We start from the raw sequence: 19934 nt of genomic DNA on the forward strand, positions 1-19934 counted from the left end.
GTCCTGTCCTTACAGTGGGCGGCATTAGCTGGAGTCCTCTCTTTAAACTTGTAAGGCTTTGGAGAGGAGTTTGTTTTTTTCCAGAGGTTCTGAAGGCGGGTTTTTTTTTGGGGGGGGGGTGTTTTGGAACTCCATCCACAGCGGGGGGGGGGCGTGATTAGGAAACTGTTCCCTGAGTTGGGGGTGAAGGTATCTGCAGGCAGACAGTCAGCATTTGGGGAATCTAGAAATGGTAAGGTCACAGCCCCCACACCGGCCTGAGGACTGAGGACAAGGATCTGGCTGAGTGGCCTACAGCTGGTGCCAAGGATTTGCCTGGAGTCGCAAGCGAGAGGAGGAAAGTGGGAAGCCTGGGAAAGCAGGGAGAAGCAGCGGGTGAAGTGGGGGTGGGGGGCAGCTGGCAGTCCTTGAGGCCCACCCCCAGGCTCCTGACTGCACACTGGGCAGCCCAGCCGAGGCTTAGCAGACTCTCGCTCTGCACACATTGGTCTGCAACCTGTGACGCCTGCTCCATCACTCACTGTACCACTTGGCACCGCGCGCCTAGACTCTCTTGACTTGTGTTGCCTAACCCGTAGTTCTGCCGGTCGACCTCCACCTGGTCAACCCACTGCAAAGTCAGCATCTCCGCCGGGGAGGGAGAGGGAGCACCAGGGGAGCACAGCCCGATCAACGCTTCCTCAAGAGGGATGGCTGTGCTCATCTGCCTTTTCTCTGGCCTGAGAAAAGGACTTCCCTTTTTCACCCAGCAGTGCCCTCTTTCCCGGGGCAAAGCTCCTGTCGTCCCTCCATCCTCTGCGCGACTAAATTTGAGCCGGTCTTCCTCCCTTTAACCAATGAGAAGTCCCTCCCGTGTTCTAACTCTCCATCCTGCGTCGCCACAGCGCCCTCCATCGCTCCCTCCCCGCCCCTTCTGCCCTCCCCGTTGCAAGTCTTGGGCTCCCGTCCGCGGAACCTTGTCCTACTTCGCTTGTCCTCTCTCTGCCCGCTGTCGCCCGGAACCCGCACAGAGAAGGCAGCGGGTCCCGTGACCGCGCAGAGCCCCCCACGGGGGCGGCAAGAGCCGGGGACGGCGGGGAAGGCGGGGCGCGTGGGAAGAAAGGGGGTTTTGTGAGGCTCCCGGCGAGCTGGCGCCCCTGTCTGGGTCCCGCGCGCCCGGCCCTGCTCGCGCCCGCGCATTGCGCCGCAGTCTCGGCTGCGGCTGCGGGACGCGCGGTGTGCGCAGAGGGGACCTCGCAAGGTGAGTGCGGAGGCCTGGCCCTATCGGTCGCTTGCTTGCTTGCTGTGTGACCTTGGGTAAGTTTCTTGACCTCTCTGAGCCAAAGGATCCGGGCGTGGGCAAAGGCGGGCCGCGAGACTGGCTGCTGTGGGCGACCGAGACAGTGACCCACCGTAGCTTCCTGGGGTCCCCAGGCATTCGGGGGTGCGGTCGGCAGCGGCGCCTCTCTGAAGGTGGGCGCGCAGCGCTCTGTGCCGGCATCGGCACCCTGAGCCACGCGTCTGCTCGCTCACCGTCCTCGCCGCACAGCCTTCAGGAGCCAGGGGACGTCTGAGCTGCGGAGCGACTGAGGATGCCCGGGCTGGAGACGACAGGGGACTGCTGAGCTCGGGTCCTTGCGGTGGCCTTCCTCCGGGAAGTGTCACAGGAGCCACTCTTGGCCACTTGGGTCAGAAATTCATGTCTCAGGGCAGTCGGATCCTCTGGCCTCAGGCTTCCTTCCTCATCCCGTGCTGCCCCAACACGGGTAAAAGAGGTGGCCACAGGGCCGGGCGGGCGTGTGAGTAACTCCTGCTCCCAGCTCCCCTCCTCAGAACGCTCCAGCACCTGGCTCCCTTCATACTTGCCAGCGGTAACCCGAGTGACTGCTCACCCGGCCCGCTGCACAGCACAGGCCAGAGAGCTGCTTAGCAGGGGAGTCTGTCCTGGGAGGATCTGGGAGGACCACTTAGGCTCAGGCAAGCGACTATGAAGGCAGACCCAGTGGGAGATGGAGCCAGTGAGAATATAGGTATGGTCGGTAGGAAATCTTGCCTGACGTTGTAACTGACCCCGGCAGCATCATTAGCCATGTAGTCCTGGGTCCCCGAATACTCCCAAGTCTGGCTCTTTACAGAGTGTGTTCATTGTCTGTGCAGCTTTCCTTCCTGAGGGCACAGTGACCTGGCTCCGGGTTTGGCTCAGAGTTAGCTCTAACCCTCTCTAGTCATCCACCTCTCTTTCCTGGTGAGCCTGTTAGTGCAATGGGATCTCAGAAAGAGAAACTGTTTCCAGAGCTGATGGCCAGGGCAGCGGGGGGGGGGGGGGGGGGGCTGGCCTCTCCCTGTACCCTTCTCCAGTACACTCCAAGTTGTAGGCTTTCACAAAAGATGGGTGGGGGAAGGAGCAACTGGATGGAGGCCAGACTGGCAGGGACAGGGTCTTTGTCCCAGCTGGCTTTTGAGCCAGGAGATCCGGTGGGAAAGCCCGTGCCAGGCAGAGGGGAATGGCTGGGAGCAAAGTGGGAGGGAGGGAGGGAGGGAGGGAGGGAGGGGGCAGAGGATGTTGGGCACCAGGGGAGCTTCCTTACAAGTCCTGGTGGAGAGGAAGCAGAGGGAGAAGCCGCTGTTTCAGCAGGGTTCAGTCTAGGAGGCCCTCCTGGAAGAGGAAGGGTTAGGAAGGGAAGGCTGGAGCTTTACTGTGGGGGAAAGAAACTCCTGGTTGGCACCTGAGGGCTGGGGGGAGGTTGCCAAGGGGGTGAAGTAGGACCATAGTTGCGCTCCCAACCCCACCCCTGCGTCTGTGGGTTTGAGTCTCCAACCCCTAGAGGCTGCCTGGACCTGCAGGTGCCCAAGTCCCTCACACAGAATGATGTCTTTGCATCTCACCTACGCATGTCTTTCATACACAGGAACCTGTCTCTAGGTGACTTATAATTCCTAAGTGTATGCATGCTGTTTAGGGAACAGTGACAAAAATCTCTGTATGTGTTCAGAACAGACTCTTTTTTTTTTTTCCTGCATGTTTGACGGGTGGCTGGTTTGGATGCATAGATTTTGAATACAAGTGCACAGAGAGCTGATTACGCAGTACCACCAGCCACTGTGTTACAAGTATTCGCTGGCATCTGTTATGTGTCTGGTGCTGGCCTATGCACAGGGTATTTTCTGTCGTAGATTATAAATAGGTAAATAGATAATAGACAGTGGTAACTGTGTGTAGATGACAGCTAGACAGGTAGACAGACAGACAGATCACTCAAGCATACAGCCCCATCAAAATGCATAAGGTGTTAATGATGGTGCTTTTTTTTTCCAATTAAGAAGACACAGGCTAGCCGGGCGTGGTGGCGCACGCCTTTAATCCCAGCACTCGGGAGGCAGAGGCAGGCGGATTTCTGAGTTCAAGGCCAGCTTGGTCTACAAAGTGAGCGCCAGGACAGCCAGAGCTATAAAGAGAAACCCTGTCTCGAAAAACCAAAAAAAAAAAAAAAAAAAAAGAAGACACAGGCTCAGAGAGGGTAAGGAACTTGGCTTAGGTCACACAGTGAGTTGACTGAGGACACCTCTTGGTGCTTGGAGATAGGAATCAGAAACAGAGTTAGGGGTGATTCTGGTATGTGCTACCTGCATGGTGGGATAGAGAACGGAAGAAGTGCATTCCGCAGTCTAACAACTTTCCTCTTTCCTCTTCAAGTTCTTCCATCAGTGTGCAGAATGATCCCACTGCTTCTGTCCCTGCTGACCGCTCTGGTCCTGACCCAAGCCCCTGCCGCCCTCGCTGATGACCTGAAAGAAGACAGCTCCGGTGAGTAAGCATCCAGAGGACCATGTCTGCTGCATCTTTCTCAGGACAGAGGGCTGTCTCGGTTTAGCCCCAGCTACATGCTTCCAGCCTAGGCATAAGGAAGGAGATATGGAAGTGCTGTGGGCAAGGGCTGGAGGCAACTGCAAAATAGGGATGAATTGGGGACCCTAGTAAGTAGGGGAATCTTGGGGGTCAGGGTTGCAAAGGAGCACGAGGTAGGAGGCTAAGGGTAGAGGATCAAATTCAGGACCCTGGGCAGTGCTCAGCACCCTGAGCCGGGCAGTGCACCCCAGGCGCCTTGGATCGAGGGGCGGGGCTTGGAGCCAAGCGCACAGGCGCACTACGTCCTGCGTCTGGCTGCAGCCGGCTTTGACCCCTGTCCACAGAGGATCGCGCCTTCCGCGTGCGCATCGGTGCCACGCAGCTGCGGGGCGTGCTGGGCGGTGCCCTGGCCATCCCATGCCACGTCCACCACCTGCGGCCGCCGCACAGTCGCCGGGCCGCGCCGGGTTTTCCCCGGGTCAAGTGGACCTTCCTGTCCGGGGACCGGGAGGTGGAGGTGCTGGTGGCTCGTGGGCTGCGCGTCAAGGTAAACGAAGCCTACCGGTTCCGCGTGGCGCTGCCTGCCTACCCCGCATCGCTCACAGATGTGTCTCTAGTATTGAGCGAACTGCGGCCCAATGATTCCGGGGTCTATCGCTGCGAGGTCCAGCACGGTATCGACGACAGCAGTGACGCTGTGGAGGTCAAGGTCAAAGGTGAGAGGAGAGTGAGATCCCTAGAGAGAGGGAGGAAAGGACTCAGTCCCCCACCCCCAAGGAGTTGATTGTGAGGTGGCTTAGCAAACCCTGCAGGGGAAAGGCACAGGCTGAATAGGGGGCCAGAGATGTGGTGGGGAGACAGTCCCACAAGCTGTAGCAGGAGCACAATCGGACTTTGCCTTTTGTGAACAGGAAGTGACAGAAGAGAGGGGGAGGTCAGTGTGCTGGTGGTCCGGCCAGCTCAGGAGTTCTTTCTTCTCCGCAGGGGTCGTCTTCCTCTACAGAGAGGGCTCTGCACGCTATGCTTTCTCCTTTGCTGGAGCCCAGGAAGCCTGCGCTCGCATAGGAGCCCGAATTGCCACCCCGGAGCAGCTCTATGCTGCCTACCTCGGCGGCTATGAGCAGTGTGATGCAGGCTGGCTGTCCGACCAAACTGTGAGGTGGGCTGGGGATGTAGACCAGGAACTTCTGGTCACATCGGGATGCTTGCTACCTCCACCCTCCATCGAAGTTCCTCAGGATTTCCTGCCTCTGGAAAGAAAATTGGCCTGCGGCTCTGCCTGGGCCTTACTTTCCTGCATCCTGACATCCCACACACACACACACACACACACATACACAGCAGTAGGGTTGACATGGGACAGCCTTCTGGGGGGAAGATGCCAGACATTAGCCTCTTCCTCCCTTTTAGGTACCCCATCCAAAACCCACGAGAGGCCTGCTCTGGAGACATGGATGGCTACCCTGGCGTGCGGAACTACGGAGTGGTGGGGCCTGATGATCTCTACGATGTCTACTGTTATGCCGAAGACCTAAATGGTGATTGGGAGTGACGAGCCCTTCTGCAACATGGCCCTTGGTTTCTTCTGGGTCCTCCACTAGACTTCACATGTCTAAGGGGACAGGCAAATTAGGCAGGCACTTAATGCACTCTTCCAAACACTGTCCCAGAGGCAAGCCTCTGAGCAGACCTAGCAAATAGCAGACAGAGGGGTGGGGGCGGGGCCAGGCCGGGGTGAGGGCGGGGCTGGGGTGGGGGTGGTGAGTTTCAGCAGAGTCCTGTAGAGCGAGGAACTGGGGCCAGGCTCTCTAAGTACTAATTTTCATCTTGGGTTTCATGCAGACTTTGGTACTATCAGGTGGGCAAGGTGACCCCCACGCCAGGAATGAGCTTGCCTAGGAACGTTTAAACGTCTAGGTTGGAAGTACTGCCAACTGCCTGATGACCCAGCTCCTCTTTTTCACTCAGGAGAACTGTTCCTCGGCGCCCCTCCCAGCAAGCTGACGTGGGAGGAGGCTCGGGACTACTGTCTGGAACGTGGTGCCCAGATCGCTAGCACAGGCCAGCTGTACGCAGCCTGGAATGGTGGCCTGGACAGATGTAGCCCTGGCTGGCTGGCTGATGGCAGCGTGCGCTACCCCATCATCACGCCCAGCCAACGCTGTGGGGGCGGCCTGCCAGGAGTCAAGACCCTCTTCCTCTTTCCTAACCAGACTGGCTTCCCCAGCAAGCAGAACCGCTTCAATGTCTACTGCTTCCGAGGTGAGTGGCCTCTGCAGCAGTCAGTGCCAGGCCTGGAATTCAAGCCCTCACCATCTTCTTGGCCATTTGCCCACAGACTACTCCTCAGTAATCTGTATTAGCTTCCTCAATCCTTGTGCCTGCCAGCATATTGGCCAACAGAGGTAGCTGACATTTTTTTCACTTCCATGAACCAACTGTTCTGTTCTTCAGTGAACAAAATGCACGTGGGAGTGGAACGCTCCTTAGAATGTTCCAGATCCTACAGCTTATGGGTGACAGGACTTTCAACACTGAGTGTTGAGGAGGGGGCAGAGGGTGGTACTAGGAAGCCAGCTGAGTGCAGACTCTGAGCCAAGCACTTTGTTCTGAAAGAAGCAGTAAGAGGCATTACTGTGGAGGGACAAGGAGGGGAGATGAAGGGTGTAGGTTTGCTGGTCTGTGGTGACCTGGAGCAAGGGTCACTGGAACAGGTCAAACAGTCCTGTCTGTCTTGGCTAGAGATAGCTCTCTGGGCTTCTCTTGGCCCAACTCTACGTTGGAGTCATTGGTTCTCTACTCTGTGTTCCCTCCCCAGAGGATGAGGTAATTCACCCTGAGCCACTGAGCACCGCACCGAGAGGTGGTCCCTTACCTTTCCTTAGCCTTAGCTGAGCTCCAAGCTCCTCAGACAGTGACCACTGAGCATTCTTCCTGGGGATGGAGTCTATACCCTTCTCCATGCAAGCCTAGCCTGCACAGTACAGAGCCTGCTCCATCCACCCACTCCGTATTCACACTTAAAGGAGCAGCTCACTCAGCCTTTCTAGATCCATCTGAAAGTGAGCCCCCACTTCATCTCACTGCTTCTCAAGTGTTCTTTCTATTGTGCAATGTGTTTATTGCCTATGTCTATTTTCTTCAGGTTTCCCTAGCATTCTCTATACCATACTCAGAGAAAGCTTGGCCTAAAACTAGAAGGCACTCCATTAGCACTCGAGGGATAGGTGAAGCACATTCCAGGACCTGTAGAGGTCTAGCCTGGAGGCTCAGAAGCAGCCCATACCCTGGGAGGATTCAGATGCACACCTAACTTCCCACTGGCCTTTTCCTCTTGCCACAGACTCCGCCCATCCCTCTGCTTTCTCTGAGGCCTCTAGCCCAGCCTCAGATGGACTGGAGGCCATTGTCACAGTGACAGAAAAGCTGGAGGAACTGCAGCTGCCTCAGGAAGCTATGGAGAGCGAGTCTCGTGGGGCCATCTACTCCATCCCCATCTCAGAAGATGGGGGAGGAGGAAGCTCTACCCCAGAAGACCCAGCAGAGGCCCCCAGGACTCCTCTAGGTAACTGAAGCCTTTGCCTTGGGTTTTCACTACCTGAGAGAAGTTGGGGGTAGGAGGGTAAGCCCAAGTGGTCACTAGGGTCATGACTGACATAATTCTGCCTTAGGTATCTCTCCTATCACTCTCCCAAATTTGTTATTCAAGTAAATTCCACACCCAATTCTCTTCAGCTAGAGAAACTTGTGTTTAGAGGGTGCTCTCTGGGAAGGAAATATATTCCTTACCCCAAGATTGGAAAATGTTGGCAGACTGGGAGAGGGAGATGCAACAGCCTTTTCTGACCCAGTAAGAGGCAGTTTGCAGAGCCCTTCAATGCATAGGCCAGGTCAGAGTTCTTCCAGACAGGCAACGTACCAGGCGCTCTACCTCTCCCCCTCCCCTCGGGCCCTCCCCTCGGGGCCTCCCCTCCCCTCCCCTCCCCTTCCCTCCCCCTCCCCTCCCCTCCCCTCCCCTCCCCTTCCCTTCCCTCCCCCTCCCCTCCCCTCCCCTCCCCTCCCCTCCCCTCCCCTCCCCTCCCCTCCCCTTCCCTTCCCTTGCTTGGTCTGGGGCACTGTCCCTGGTGCTGAACTGTCTTGCTGTGGTCAGAATCGGAAACCCAATCCATTGCACCACCTACCGAGTCCTCAGAAGAGGAAGGCGTAGCCCTGGAGGAAGAAGAAAGATTCAAAGACTTGGAGGCTCTGGAGGAAGAGAAGGAGCAGGAAGACCTGTGGGTGTGGCCCAGAGAGCTCAGCAGCCCTCTCCCTACTGGCTCAGAAACAGAGCATTCACTCTCCCAGGTGTCCCCACCAGCCCAGGCAGTTCTACAGCTGGGTGCCTCACCTTCTCCTGGGCCTCCAAGGGTCCGTGGACCGCCTGCGGAGACTTTGCTCCCCCCGAGGGAGGGAAGCCCCACATCTACTCCTGGTGGGGCAAGAGAAGTAGGGGGGGAAACTGGGAGCCCTGAGCTCTCTGGGGTTCCTCGAGAGAGCGAGGAGGCAGGGAGTTCCAGCTTGGAGGATGGCCCTTCCCTACTTCCAGCTACATGGGCCCCTGTGGGTCCCAGGGAGCTGGAGACCCCCTCAGAAGAGAAGTCTGGAAGAACTATCCTGGCAGGCACCTCAGTGCAGGCCCAGCCAGTGCTGCCCACCGACAGTGCCAGCCGCGGTGGAGTGGCTGTGGCTCCCTCATCAGGTAATTCTGCTGAAGGCTCAATGCCCGCTTTTCTCCTTTTCCTCCTCCTCCAGCTCTGGGCCACCTAACACGTTGGCCTTTAATCCACCCTTTTCCCCTGGACCCTCTGGTCCTTTGCCCTCATTCCCTTTCCTGTCTCTCCCCGTGGACCTTCAGTCTTGGATCTTCCATTCTGTCACGTCCGCCCCAATTCTCTGATCCTCTGTCCCCTCCCCCACCCACCACTGACCCTTGGGCCCTCTGCTGTAGCTCACATATCACTGGCCACACAGAATGTCCTCATGCCTCTTCCTGGTGCCCTCACCAGCCTTGAAGGCAGGCCCATTGTCTGCTGTTCCCTCCCTGGGCCCTTTGTTCCATCCCTTTAACCAACCCCCACTGATTCCAGGGAAGCCTGAGAGACCATACCTACCCCTCACCTCTGGGGACCAGAATACTCACCCCAAAGAGCCTTAAGCCACTACTTCTGTGAAGTATTTTTTGACTGTTTCATGGAAAACAAACCTTGGAAATAAATCTGTATTAAACTGCTTTGTACCCAGCTGTTGACAACCTCTCCATCTCCAGCTGTCCTTTCTGCTCATCACTGTGTCTGAATCAGGAATCTCTGGTTCCTTGTACCCTCTCCATCCTCTGTGTCTCCACGTGTCTCTTTACCACTCTTCTTTGGCCAACATCCTTGCTGTCACAGCAGGATGGCAGCTTCTTACTGCTCCCTCTATCTCTCCTTGGGCCATCTACACCTTCCCTTCATACTGCTGGGACCCCAGACTTGACTGTACATATCACCCAAGGGAGTCCTCCATCACCTGCAGAAGAAACCCACACTGCCCGGGTATGATGTGTAGCCTACCCAGGTAGTTCCTGCTTGGAGCTGGTTCTCTAGCTTCCCAAGGCTTAAGCATATCATCTTCCTCGGTGCACCCAGCAAGAGACAGTACTATTATCCCTGTGCCCAGTGCTCCCTCCCTGCACTAACCCTGCACTAATGACCCCCCACTCCAGGAGAAATGGCTTATGTTCTTCAACCCAAAGGACCTGGCTCATTCGGAACAGGGTGGGGCGGGCAGAAAGAAAGGAACTGGTTTCCACCATCTGAAAGAAATCTTCTGTCCCAGAACCCTAAGGTTCCCATCGGAAGTCTTCTCGGGGAAGGCTGAGGCCCTCCCAGGTTCACCTCTCCTCCATGGCTCAAGTGGAATACCACCCCTACATCACAAAAAGCTTGCCCATTTCAGCTATTGCCTTTCTGCCCACTGGCCTTGGAGTGAGTGTAGTAAGGAAGAGGGAACCCCTTAGAGGTCACTGAAGTGCCAGCCCACCTGTAAAGAGAGCCAGAGACCCCCTGGCCTACTGTCAGGAGGTGGGAAAGAAATGCTTTCTGGTTCTGTGGGGTAGAAAAAGAGGAGGGAAAATCCTAAGGGGGTCCCTTACACCGTACTGCCCAGCCAAGGTCCAGGCCCTGTAGCCCACAGCCAGGTTGGAACTTAAAGCAGAAAGGGCAAGGAGTGAGCTTAAGAGTCTGTCCCCCCAGGGTTAGAGGACTGCCCAGGAAGGAGAGGAAACTGGAGAAGCAGAAAGCATGAGGATTCCCGGGGGCTCAAGACTCTGAGACCAACAACCTTCACCCTACTTGAAAAACTGTTAGCAGAGGGATGATCGACATGATAGATGTTAGCTGAGGGATGTTCAAAAGGCTGCTTGGTCAGTGTACCAATTATAGCTGGGGCACTCCAGCAAATTCAATCATCCCAGCTTCTCCTTCCTCCTCCCCTGCTGCTACCACTGGCATGTGGGCTCTGTTCTCAGCAGCCAGTGCTGGGGAGTAGTCTGAGGGACCTAGTCTGCTCTGTTGGTTAAAGGAGCCATTGTCTCTGGTCATCTGGACCAGAATGGAGTGGATGCTGACAGCTCCTTCAGCACCTAGGCGGGGCCCAGAGAGAAGGCTGGATAAGGCGGGTGACCCCGCCTTAGACTGGCAGGAATCCAGGTCTCATAATTGACAGCCCTGGGCTTCTTCCCTTCCTTGGCCTCTTCCCGCTGGTTGCTCAGGGCTCACACTGGTGAGAGTCTGAGCCAGTCAGGAACTGGGAGGTGAGAGTGAGGACAGGCACTCGGAACTTGGGGATGGACTGGAGTGATGGCCAGCTCCAGGCAGAACTGCTTGCCTTCCTGGTTTGGAAGATGTCTGGGCTGGGGGACCCGGGACCCTCCCCTGGAGAGCTTACCCTCAGGCTCCTCCACCTCGCTTCTCTCCCCTGTCAGGTGACTGTATCCCCAGCCCCTGCCACAATGGTGGGACATGCTTGGAGGAGAAAGAGGGTTTCCGCTGCCTATGTTTGCCAGGCTATGGGGGGGACCTGTGCGATGTTGGTGAGTTTGTGGAAGGACGTGGGGGCAGGTCCAAAGCCTGGAGCCTACCCCAATATGCTAGTTCCTGAGGTGGAGGGAGGTCACTGGTTTGGGCCTTGCCATGAATGACTTACGTAACTTCAGGCAAGTTACGTAGCTGGTCTCAACCTTCCTGTCACTGTTCTGTCTCCAGAGCGGGGAGGAGGACATCTTCTCCAGCATGGAGGACTGCACAGGCCAGGGGTGGAGAGCCAGCTGATCTAGCCACTGCCCAAGAGCCCTCTAGGCTCAGGCCTCTGGCTGCACTTGAGTGGCTCTGAGTCCTCCCCTCCTGCTGCTAAGCAGCCAGCTAAAGATGCCAATCTAAGACCTGGCAGCCCACGCCGCTTCCTTCCCTGTGCTCCAGGCCTTCACTTCTGCAGCCCTGGCTGGGAGGCCTTCCAGGGAGCCTGCTACAAGCACTTTTCCACACGAAGGAGTTGGGAGGAGGCGGAAAGTCAGTGCCGAGCGCTAGGTGCTCATCTGACCAGCATCTGCACCCCTGAGGAGCAACACTTTGTCAACGGTGGGTGGGGCCTGGCTTCCTGCGCATGCTCCAGGCCCTTCCCTCACCTTTTACCTCTCACTCACCCGGAGACCTGCTGTGGGGAGACTGGGCCCATGGTGTCCGACATTTGCGGGGCTGCCTAGGCTGCGGGGGGGGGGGTGGTCTCTCCCTGCTTTCCCGGATGCAACTGTTTCCCTAACTCTGTGGTAGCAAGGTTTGCTCCTCTTCTTTCCCTTCCAAAGTGCTATTCTCCACCTGCATGCCCTTGCGCCATGGGTGTGAAGGTTACTTACGAAAATAGGGAGACAGGCTAGAGAGATGGCTCCATGGTTAAGAGCATTGGCTGCTCTTTTGAAGGGCCCAGGGTTCAATTCCCAGCACCCACATGACAGCTCACAACCATCTGTAATTCCCGTTCCCGGGTTGCCCCTCTGATGCCTTCTGGCCTCTGAGGACGATGCCCACAAGTGGTGCACAGACACAAATGTATGTAAAATACCCATATACATAAAACAAAAATTCAAAGCTTTCAAAAGAAAAGAATTTAGGGAGAGCCTTTTTTTTTTTAAGATTTTATTTATTTATTATTTGTAAGTACACTGTAGCTGTCTTCAGACACTCCAGAAGAGGGCGCCAGATCTTGTTACGGATGGTTGTGAGCCACCATGTGGTTGCTGGGATTTGAACTCTGGACCTTCGGAAGAGCAGTCGGGTGCTCTTACCCACTGAGCCACCTCACCAGCCCCTAGGGAGAGCCTTTATGATAGCAAATTTGATTGTCTTCCCTGGTTGGGGGGGGGGGAGAAAGATAGAAAATATGGGTGAACGCGGTCCATCCTTGGCTGCTTTCCCAGCAGAAGAGGCTAGATCTGAGCCGACAGCCACAAACCAGCAAGATTTGGGGAGGTTTTTGGATGGACTCCCCAACAGGTCATCACTGGCCCAGAAATACTGGGCTTCCTGCTCACTGCACCTCTGGCTTTTCTCTCTAGATCGATACCGGGAGTACCAGTGGATTGGGCTCAATGACAGGACCATCGAGGGTGACTTCTTGTGGTCAGATGGTGCCCCTCTGGTGAGGACTGTCACTGCACTGTAGTCTAGGTCACTTCTTGGAAGCCTTTCTGCCCTCAGTAACAGTCACTGCCTCTTCCTCCCTTTCTGGCTGTTTCGTTCCCCTTTCCCCTGGACCCCTTCTTTCCGCGTGCCTCTCCTCTCTGGCTCTTGTCTCCTTCCTGGAGAGCCCCTGTCCTCTTATTCCCCCTCCCTGCCTGTGCCAGTCACCAGACCCTGCCCCTCCATATCCTGGGATACCCCCCCAAGTCCTCCCTCCAGTTCTCTGGGGGCATTTCCCCTGGTACTTATTGGGTTCAAGCGTCTCACCACCTCCTCCACTCCCCCTTCCCAGCTCTATGAAAACTGGAACCCTGGGCAGCCTGACAGCTACTTCCTGTCTGGGGAGAACTGTGTGGTCATGGTGTGGCATGACCAGGGACAGTGGAGTGATGTGCCCTGCAACTACCATCTATCCTACACCTGCAAGATGGGGCTTGGTGAGGGCTGCCGAGGGAAAGGGTGGCCGGGACTGCCACGAGTGAGAGGAGAGCAAAGCTACCCAGAAGAGCCTGTCAGGGTGTACCCCAGACTGTGGGGGGGCTGACACACTACACTGGCCCCCCTTATTGGTCAACTGTGGCCACGCCTTTCCTCCCCGTCAAGTTTCTGGGAGCCATCATCCACAAAGCCAGGCTCCCAGCTTCTAAATGTGTACCCCTTGCAGTGTCCTGTGGGCCTCCACCACAGCTACCCCTGGCTCAAATATTTGGTCGCCCTCGGCTGCGCTACGCGGTGGACACTGTGCTTCGATATCGGTGCCGAGACGGGCTGGCTCAGCGCAACCTGCCATTGATCCGCTGCCAGGAGAATGGGCTTTGGGAGGCCCCTCAGATTTCCTGTGTACCCCGGAGGCCTGTAAGTGACAGGAGGAAACAGGTAGGGGGCACCAGCTACTTGGTAGCCCTAGGCTCAAAGACCCATTATGCCTGTCATTCACTGACTGAGCTTGGAGTGACCACTGCCTCTCGCTGAGGCTAAGAGAAGGAAATAGGCTGGAGCTCTGGAGACCTCGTGGGTGCAGATGGCTGAGAACCTGCAACCACACTTGGGCTCCTAAGGGCAGAGCAAGTGTTTTGAAAAGGTCAGGGATTAAGCAGCAATGACCCAGGTTATTAAGGAGGAGCGCCGTGCAGAGGATGGGTGTGTTTGTCTTCCATAGGGCCGTGCTCTGCGCTCCATGGACGCCCCAGAAGGACCACGGAAACAGCTCTCGAGGCACAGGAAGGCACCGTTGACACCGCCCTCCAGTCTCTAGGGAGCAGGCCTGGAAGACTGCTGCCCCCAGCAAGACCCTCTCACATCAACTGCCAGTGCTCTTCCCCGTGATAGGGAGTGACATGAGAGGGGTGGGACTGAAATTCAGAGGACAGCGCTCAAAGGGGTTTCTGGGAAACACTTGGGTGGCTCCGCCCAGCCTAGGCTCCGCCCCCTCACATAAGGGCCTCAGGTTTTACCCGGTAAGTCCCTAAGTGCCTCAACTGCCCTCTCATGTCAGCTGCCTCCTTGTCCCTCGATTTCGTTAGGGGACACTGTGCTATTCGTTCTTGATTTTCAAAGAGTTTTTAGGATGGAGTTGCCAGCAAAACCAGGTGGGAATAAAGTTGTCTGAACCCAAAGTTTGATGCTTCTGTGTACATGTGGACATTCAGACAGTGTTAGGCAGACCCTCCAAAGGTAGGTCCCGATGCGATTATTACCTTGCAAAAGGTCAGAGAAATCACCAAGAACTTGGAGAATAGAGCAATGCCTGGCGCAAAAGGGTTGCCCAGCCGGTTGAGGATTCACCACTGCCTGCATCAGATCACCAACCGAATGAAGAATTGGGTCTGGGGAGAGGGGGACCCCTGGTGGCCTCATTTTGAGCTCCTGAGAGTGCCTCCGTTCCTGCAGTGCTGAAGAGAAGGTTGAGCAGCGACAAACAGAGGAGGCGGAGGAGGCGCCAAGGGGCTCACAGGCTGTGACCAGTAGAGGGCGCTGCAGATACAGTTATGTAGCTCTAGAGGGCGAAGTGGATCCGGACCAAAAAGGAGCCAGGAGGCCACCAGGGGGCGTCGCGGTCTTTCTGACTTGCGGGGCAGACCTGGTAGGCGTGCGGGGCAGAAAGTTGTGCGGCGAATGCAGGACTTCCGGCTGGCTAGACTGGGCTGGTCTTGGCTGAGTCAGCGGAGGCTGTAGCGATGAGGTCACTGCAAGCTAGGAAGTGGATGATCAGTGCCTGAACCAGCCAGAGCTCCTTTCATTGGCTGGAGTCCCATCATGAGGGAAGGCAAATCATGGCTGCATATCCTCACACCTGGTTCACTCAGCATTGAGGGCCACGAGGACGCATGCCTTATACCCATTAACCCACCTGGCCATTCTTAGTCCTTTTCTAAAAGCCAGGCGACGAGAACAAAAACAAATGGCAAAAGACACTGAGTCCCAGACAGAGGCTTGGGAAGGTAGCACTTAGGACCTGAGACTCTGCTGGCCCTTCTTTCCTAAGAAAGCACCGATTTCTCAAACCTCACCACCTTCATCATCATCCTCCTTCCTCCAGCCCCTGGGCTCATCTGCCTGCCCACACAGCCAACGCAGAATAAGCAGAGAGTACAAACTGGTTCTTAAGGATCTACAGGGAAGAGGCTGGGGTCAGAGTGGACCCTGCTTTATCCTGTATCGGCTCACAGTTGCTCATTCAATGCGTTCTGGGGGTTGTCGGGGCATTTAGCTGGAACTGTAAGTGGATGAAGACCCAGGATGATGGATCCTGAAAAGGAGCAGGCTAGAGAAGAGCCAGAGTCTGTCTTTTGGGTTCAGAACTCACTGGAGCACGGTGGGTGGATGATTTCTATGTAGCATGGTGGATTTGTGGCAAACTGGGCTTCCCGGCCCTTTCTCCAAGATTTTCATCATCAAACCTCTCACTTGGCACAGGTACATCATCTTCTCTGCTCTGTGGGTAAGGAGAGTCCCAGAAGTGGATGGGAGACTAGAATCAGAATCCTCCCTCACCTGCTGGGCCTCTCTGGCAGGGCAGCAAACAGGAAACCTCCTCCTGGCTTGTTGAGCTTCCTGGGGAAGGGGGGGGAGGGGAGGAAGAGGAAAGGGGGTGTCCTGGAATAACTCAGCAGTGCCCTGAATGGACAGTAGCTAGCTAGTGCCTCGGGAGTCACACATAGAGCACCAGCATACCTCTTTGGAGACTTGGAGTAGGGCCACACCCCGGCCACAGCTGCCAGCTGTCACTGTCGGGACCCTGACTGTGTGCCCTGGCTCTCAGCCTCCTCCACATATGAGTCGAGTGGGGTTCCCATCAGGATGTCTTGTTCCCCGTATTTAAGAGGTATTGGAAAAGAGAGACCCACCCAGGGCAGTAGGTAGCAGCTTGAGCGTTGGTTGCCCAGTGGGCACGGCGCTTAGGAGCCTGTGATTTGGCCTTCTGCCAGGTTCCTGCTGCCTCTGGATGCTCTGACACATCCCACCTCCCAGTTCTTCACCATACCCTTGCCTCCCACAGCACTGCCTGACCTCACTTGGGGCCTTTGTCCCAGCCGGGAGGCCCTGGCTCTGTCTGTCCGCCTGACTCCGGCGTGGAGAGAGAAAGGGTCCTATTGTCCTAGTGTCCACAGTGACTTAGCAGTTCCCGAAGACCTTCTAAAAATTCACCGCCCTGTCAGAGATCTTTTTCAGGCTCTGTAGTCAGATCCTGACCCAGAGAGCCTGCGTAGCTGCCTCCTCTCTCAGAGCCTGATGCAACTGGCTCTCTCTTTCCCAAACGGAGGTCCTTCCTGATGTCTGACTTTTATTTGGCTTGCTGCAAAATAGCTAGCTTCCTCCTGGGCAGAAGAACTGAAAAGTTCATGGACAGAGCATGAGGGAAGGCTGGGAAAGAGGCAGATAGGATGTGAATGCTCTCCCACTGGGCCAGTGGCTCAAGTGATAGGCTAAGTGGGTGGACCCTGAGTCTCAGGCTACCCAGATGCCTTGGTGTTTAAGTGGATTGTTAACAGAGAGAAGGCTTCTGACCACTTAAGATTGGAATTAAATACTACTCATATTTAATACTTGTACTGGCTGGTTTTATGTGTCAACTTGACATAAGCTGGAGTTATCACAGAGAAAGGAGTTTCAGTTGGGGAAATGCCTCCATGAGATCCAACTGTAAGACATTTTCTCAATTAGTGATCAAGGGGGGAGGTCCCCTTGCGGGTGGTGCCATCTCTGGGCTGGTAGTCCTGGGTTCTATAAGAAAGCAAGCTGAGCAAGCCATGGGAAGCAAGCCAGTAAGTAACATTCCTCCATGGCCTCTGCATCAGCTCCTGCTTCCTGACCTGCTTGAGTTCCAGTCCTGACTTCCTTGGTGATAAACAGCAGTATGGAAGTGTAAGCTGAATAAACCCTTTCCTCCCCAACTTGCTTCTTCGTCATGATGTTTGTGCAGGAATAGAAACCCTGACTAAGACAATACTCAATGAAAAGCAGCCCAAAGCTCCCTGGTCCATGTTCTGCTGACCCCAAGAGGCATCTGGAGACACTACATCATTAACTAAGATATGTCACTCTGTGCCTCAGTTTCCCCAGTTAGAGTCAGCTGAAGTTCCCTCTAAGGTGTCTGGAACTCATAGCCATCCTGGAGAGGCAGAGCCATTCTGGATGCCTGGGGAGAGGGGAGAGAGGCAAGAGAAGGGAAAGCTGAAGGGATCATTTTGTGCTGAGTGAGGTCCATTAGTGGAAACACAGGGCCCCAGAGAAACCAGGGGGATTTCAGAGCTAGCCAAAGTCTCCTGAGGAGGCACCCCTTTGGGGCCTAAGGCCAACAGATTGTGAGCAGCTGATCCCACAGCTGCAGGGAGGGGGTTCCTCGACAGAGGCCTCCTGGCACCTGCCTCAGTTTATTTATGGAACCGCCGCCGCTGAGTTGTAAGGGTGAGGAGGGAGGTTCATGATTGAAGGGGACTCTGAAAGGGAAGAAGAAGTGCCAGGACCTGGAGTTCAGACACCTGGGCCCCATCCTTTTGGGACAGGGCATACAGAATGGTCACTAGATTATGGGGTGGCAGGAGGAGCCCCTGGGCACCAGGGCTGGAGAGGGCTGAGGCTAGAGGCAGGTTTACTATTCCTGACCTGCTGGCAGATGTTGAGTTAGGAGGTGGTGTGAGAGGGTTCAGGGTGAAGAAAGCAGGGGAAGCTAGAAGAAGAAGCACTAGTTCCTTTGCGTACCAAGGCAAACTGCTGGAGGCGTCACGCCTCGGCTCCTCTGCCCCTGAACCAAGCGGTGCCCACGGCTCTATGGCAGCTTCATGCTCTAGTGTGTTCCTAAGGTGGCTTCTGGGCTCAGAGACAGCTGCTGGCAACCTTTCTTCACTACCTGAACCAGGGTAATTCAGGCTCTTCTCCCTCCTCTCAGGAGGACTCACTGCTAACTTCCAGCCTTCCTGCTGTTGTGCCCACCCTAGAATTTAGCCCCCCCCCCAACAGATGGGGTGGACGGCATACAATAGGAACTTGGGGCCTATCCCTACGGCCAGAGTCTTCTCTGGTTTTCTGGGCTGGGTGGGCTCCCCTTCTACCGGTAGTACAGATAGCACATTCCAGACGAAATGAAACTACATTCCTTTGTCCCCCACCAGAGAGGCTGGCAGGGCTGACGGCAGCTGCATCAGCAAGGGTCAAGTGGCAACAGCTGGCATCCCAGGGCGAGGCTGGGGTGTGGAGTGTGGGCAGCACAAGAATGGAGAAGGGGGATTTTCTTTCAGACAATGAATGAATTCTGGGTTGGCTCCCCCACCCCCACCCTGGAGGCTGAGCGCTGAGGAGGGGATCGAGGGTGATGTCATTCATCTGAGAAACATTTGGAGTCTCTAGGAAGAATTCCCTTCACCCAGTACCTTACAGGTAGAAAACCCAGGCTCTGAGGAATCAAGGGGCCCAAGAGAGTCCCACCCAGGATGGGTGTCCCAAGGAGGACGGCGGAGGGAGTGCTTTAAGAGGCCACGCTTGGCTTGTGCCTTTGGCTGTAGTACAAAGCCTAGACTTTGATTTCCTTTGGAACTCTGGCAGCTACAGGGACAGCATCAGATTGGGCAGGAGGGAGCCTCTGCCCCTGACCTCACCCTTGGAGGCGCCTCAGCCTGCTCAGCCTTATAAGGAAGTGCCCCAAACAAACTGAGGAAGCCACCTCCGCTGCGCCCCCCCTCCCCCCGCCCGACTCCAACTAGCTCAGAGGCTATATTTACCAACGGAGGCCCCAGAATAACCTCCCACTGTCTCATACCGTGGGTGTGTTGGGGAGCATTTCCTCTCTTGCCCCTGCCTCACTCCTGGGGGTCCTCTACCCTCAGAGGCATGTACAGTTGTCACTCAGGGGGCTTCCAGACATCAACTGGACTTTGCTTCCCTGAAGCACTCAGGTCGTGCTGGAACCTTCTGAGAGGCCTTGGCCCTGTTTTTGCCCTCTTGGGCCACATGGTCAGCCTTCTGGGGGTCCCCAGGGCCTCCGTGGGCCTCTCCTCACTCTATACTGCTCTGCTCTATTCCAGCTCCTGCCCCTGCTCTTTCCCGAGTCACATGCATACTCTCTGCTGTCATAGCTCTCTGCTTGCCTCTCTGTCTTGGAAAAGGGCACCGCACATCCAGTTGCTTGCATGCAGCCCTGGGACATGCCTGTCCTGTGTCCGGTCTCCTACACAGCTCCCAAGAGTTTACGTCATTCCCCCATCTTACTGTCCCCTCCTGCACCTTAGCCTGTGCCTGCACCACTGGCAGGCTCCCACTGGTCCCTGCTCAGCCCTTCTCAGGAAGCAGAACTGGGGGGGGGGGGGCATGACACCTGTGCATAAACCTTTCAGAAGTTCATCTTTCTTAGGAAGAATCCATTGCTTCCTGGCTTCCTGGTGAGGACTTTGCCCCTCTGCCAGGGCTTCCTGCAATCTCACCAAGGCTTTCTCTGCTTCTTCCTCCCTTCCCACCACCCTGCCTGCTTTGTCTTCCACAGCCCTAGATCTCATCTGTTCTAGGTTCCCCCCACCACACACACACACCCTAGGAACACCCCTCACCCCACCACAGGCCACTCAGAGTAGCCTGCCCTACTCTGCGCTCCTACTCAGCATGCATCTGTCTCCAGAGACCATTTCAAGTTGGTGGCCTTTGCTCAGGAGTTCCTATACAAAGAGCTGTGTTGCAAGTTGTCAGCGTCCCCAGAGGCTGCACTGTATGGACGGACGGTCAGTAGACTAACAACCACACTGAGGGTCACAACCAGGGTGTCCCTGACACTGTCCAGATCTTATGTCTCTTGCTGCTTGGACACTGGGCCATTTCCACGCATACATACCTCCTGCTGTATATCCTCTTAGGGAAGTCCACCCTTC

The 19934-nt window shown here is 55.9% G+C and overlaps 1 protein-coding gene across 3 annotated transcripts; it reads left to right on the forward strand.

The window, feature by feature from the left end:
- The first annotated feature begins 924 nt into the window (after positions 1-924).
- Positions 925-14185, forward strand: Bcan (brevican). Of its 3 annotated transcripts, none has more exons than XM_021158655.3 (14): positions 925-1240; positions 3674-3784; positions 4171-4542; positions 4811-4985; positions 5237-5364; positions 5795-6088; positions 7170-7391; positions 7977-8564; positions 10830-10937; positions 11323-11481; positions 12456-12538; positions 12872-13016; positions 13244-13434; positions 13739-14185. In XM_021158655.3, the coding sequence occupies exons 2-14, from the start codon at positions 3694-3696 to the stop codon at positions 13832-13834; spliced, it is 2652 nt and encodes an 883-aa protein (XP_021014314.1). In that variant the 5' UTR covers positions 925-1240; positions 3674-3693; the 3' UTR covers positions 13835-14185. The 3 variants fall into 3 exon arrangements, with proteins under 3 accessions (XP_021014314.1, XP_029331487.1, XP_029331488.1); XM_029475627.2 differs by having other exon boundaries at positions 1211-1296; XM_029475628.2 differs by lacking the exon at positions 925-1240 and adding an exon at positions 3364-3497.
- The last annotated feature ends 5749 nt before the right edge of the window (positions 14186-19934 follow it).

Source organism: Mus caroli, unplaced genomic scaffold (genome assembly GCF_978045245.1).
Source record: "Mus caroli unplaced genomic scaffold, Mus_caroli_1 scaffold_3, whole genome shotgun sequence".
NCBI classification, from domain to species: Eukaryota; Metazoa; Chordata; class Mammalia; order Rodentia; family Muridae; genus Mus; species Mus caroli.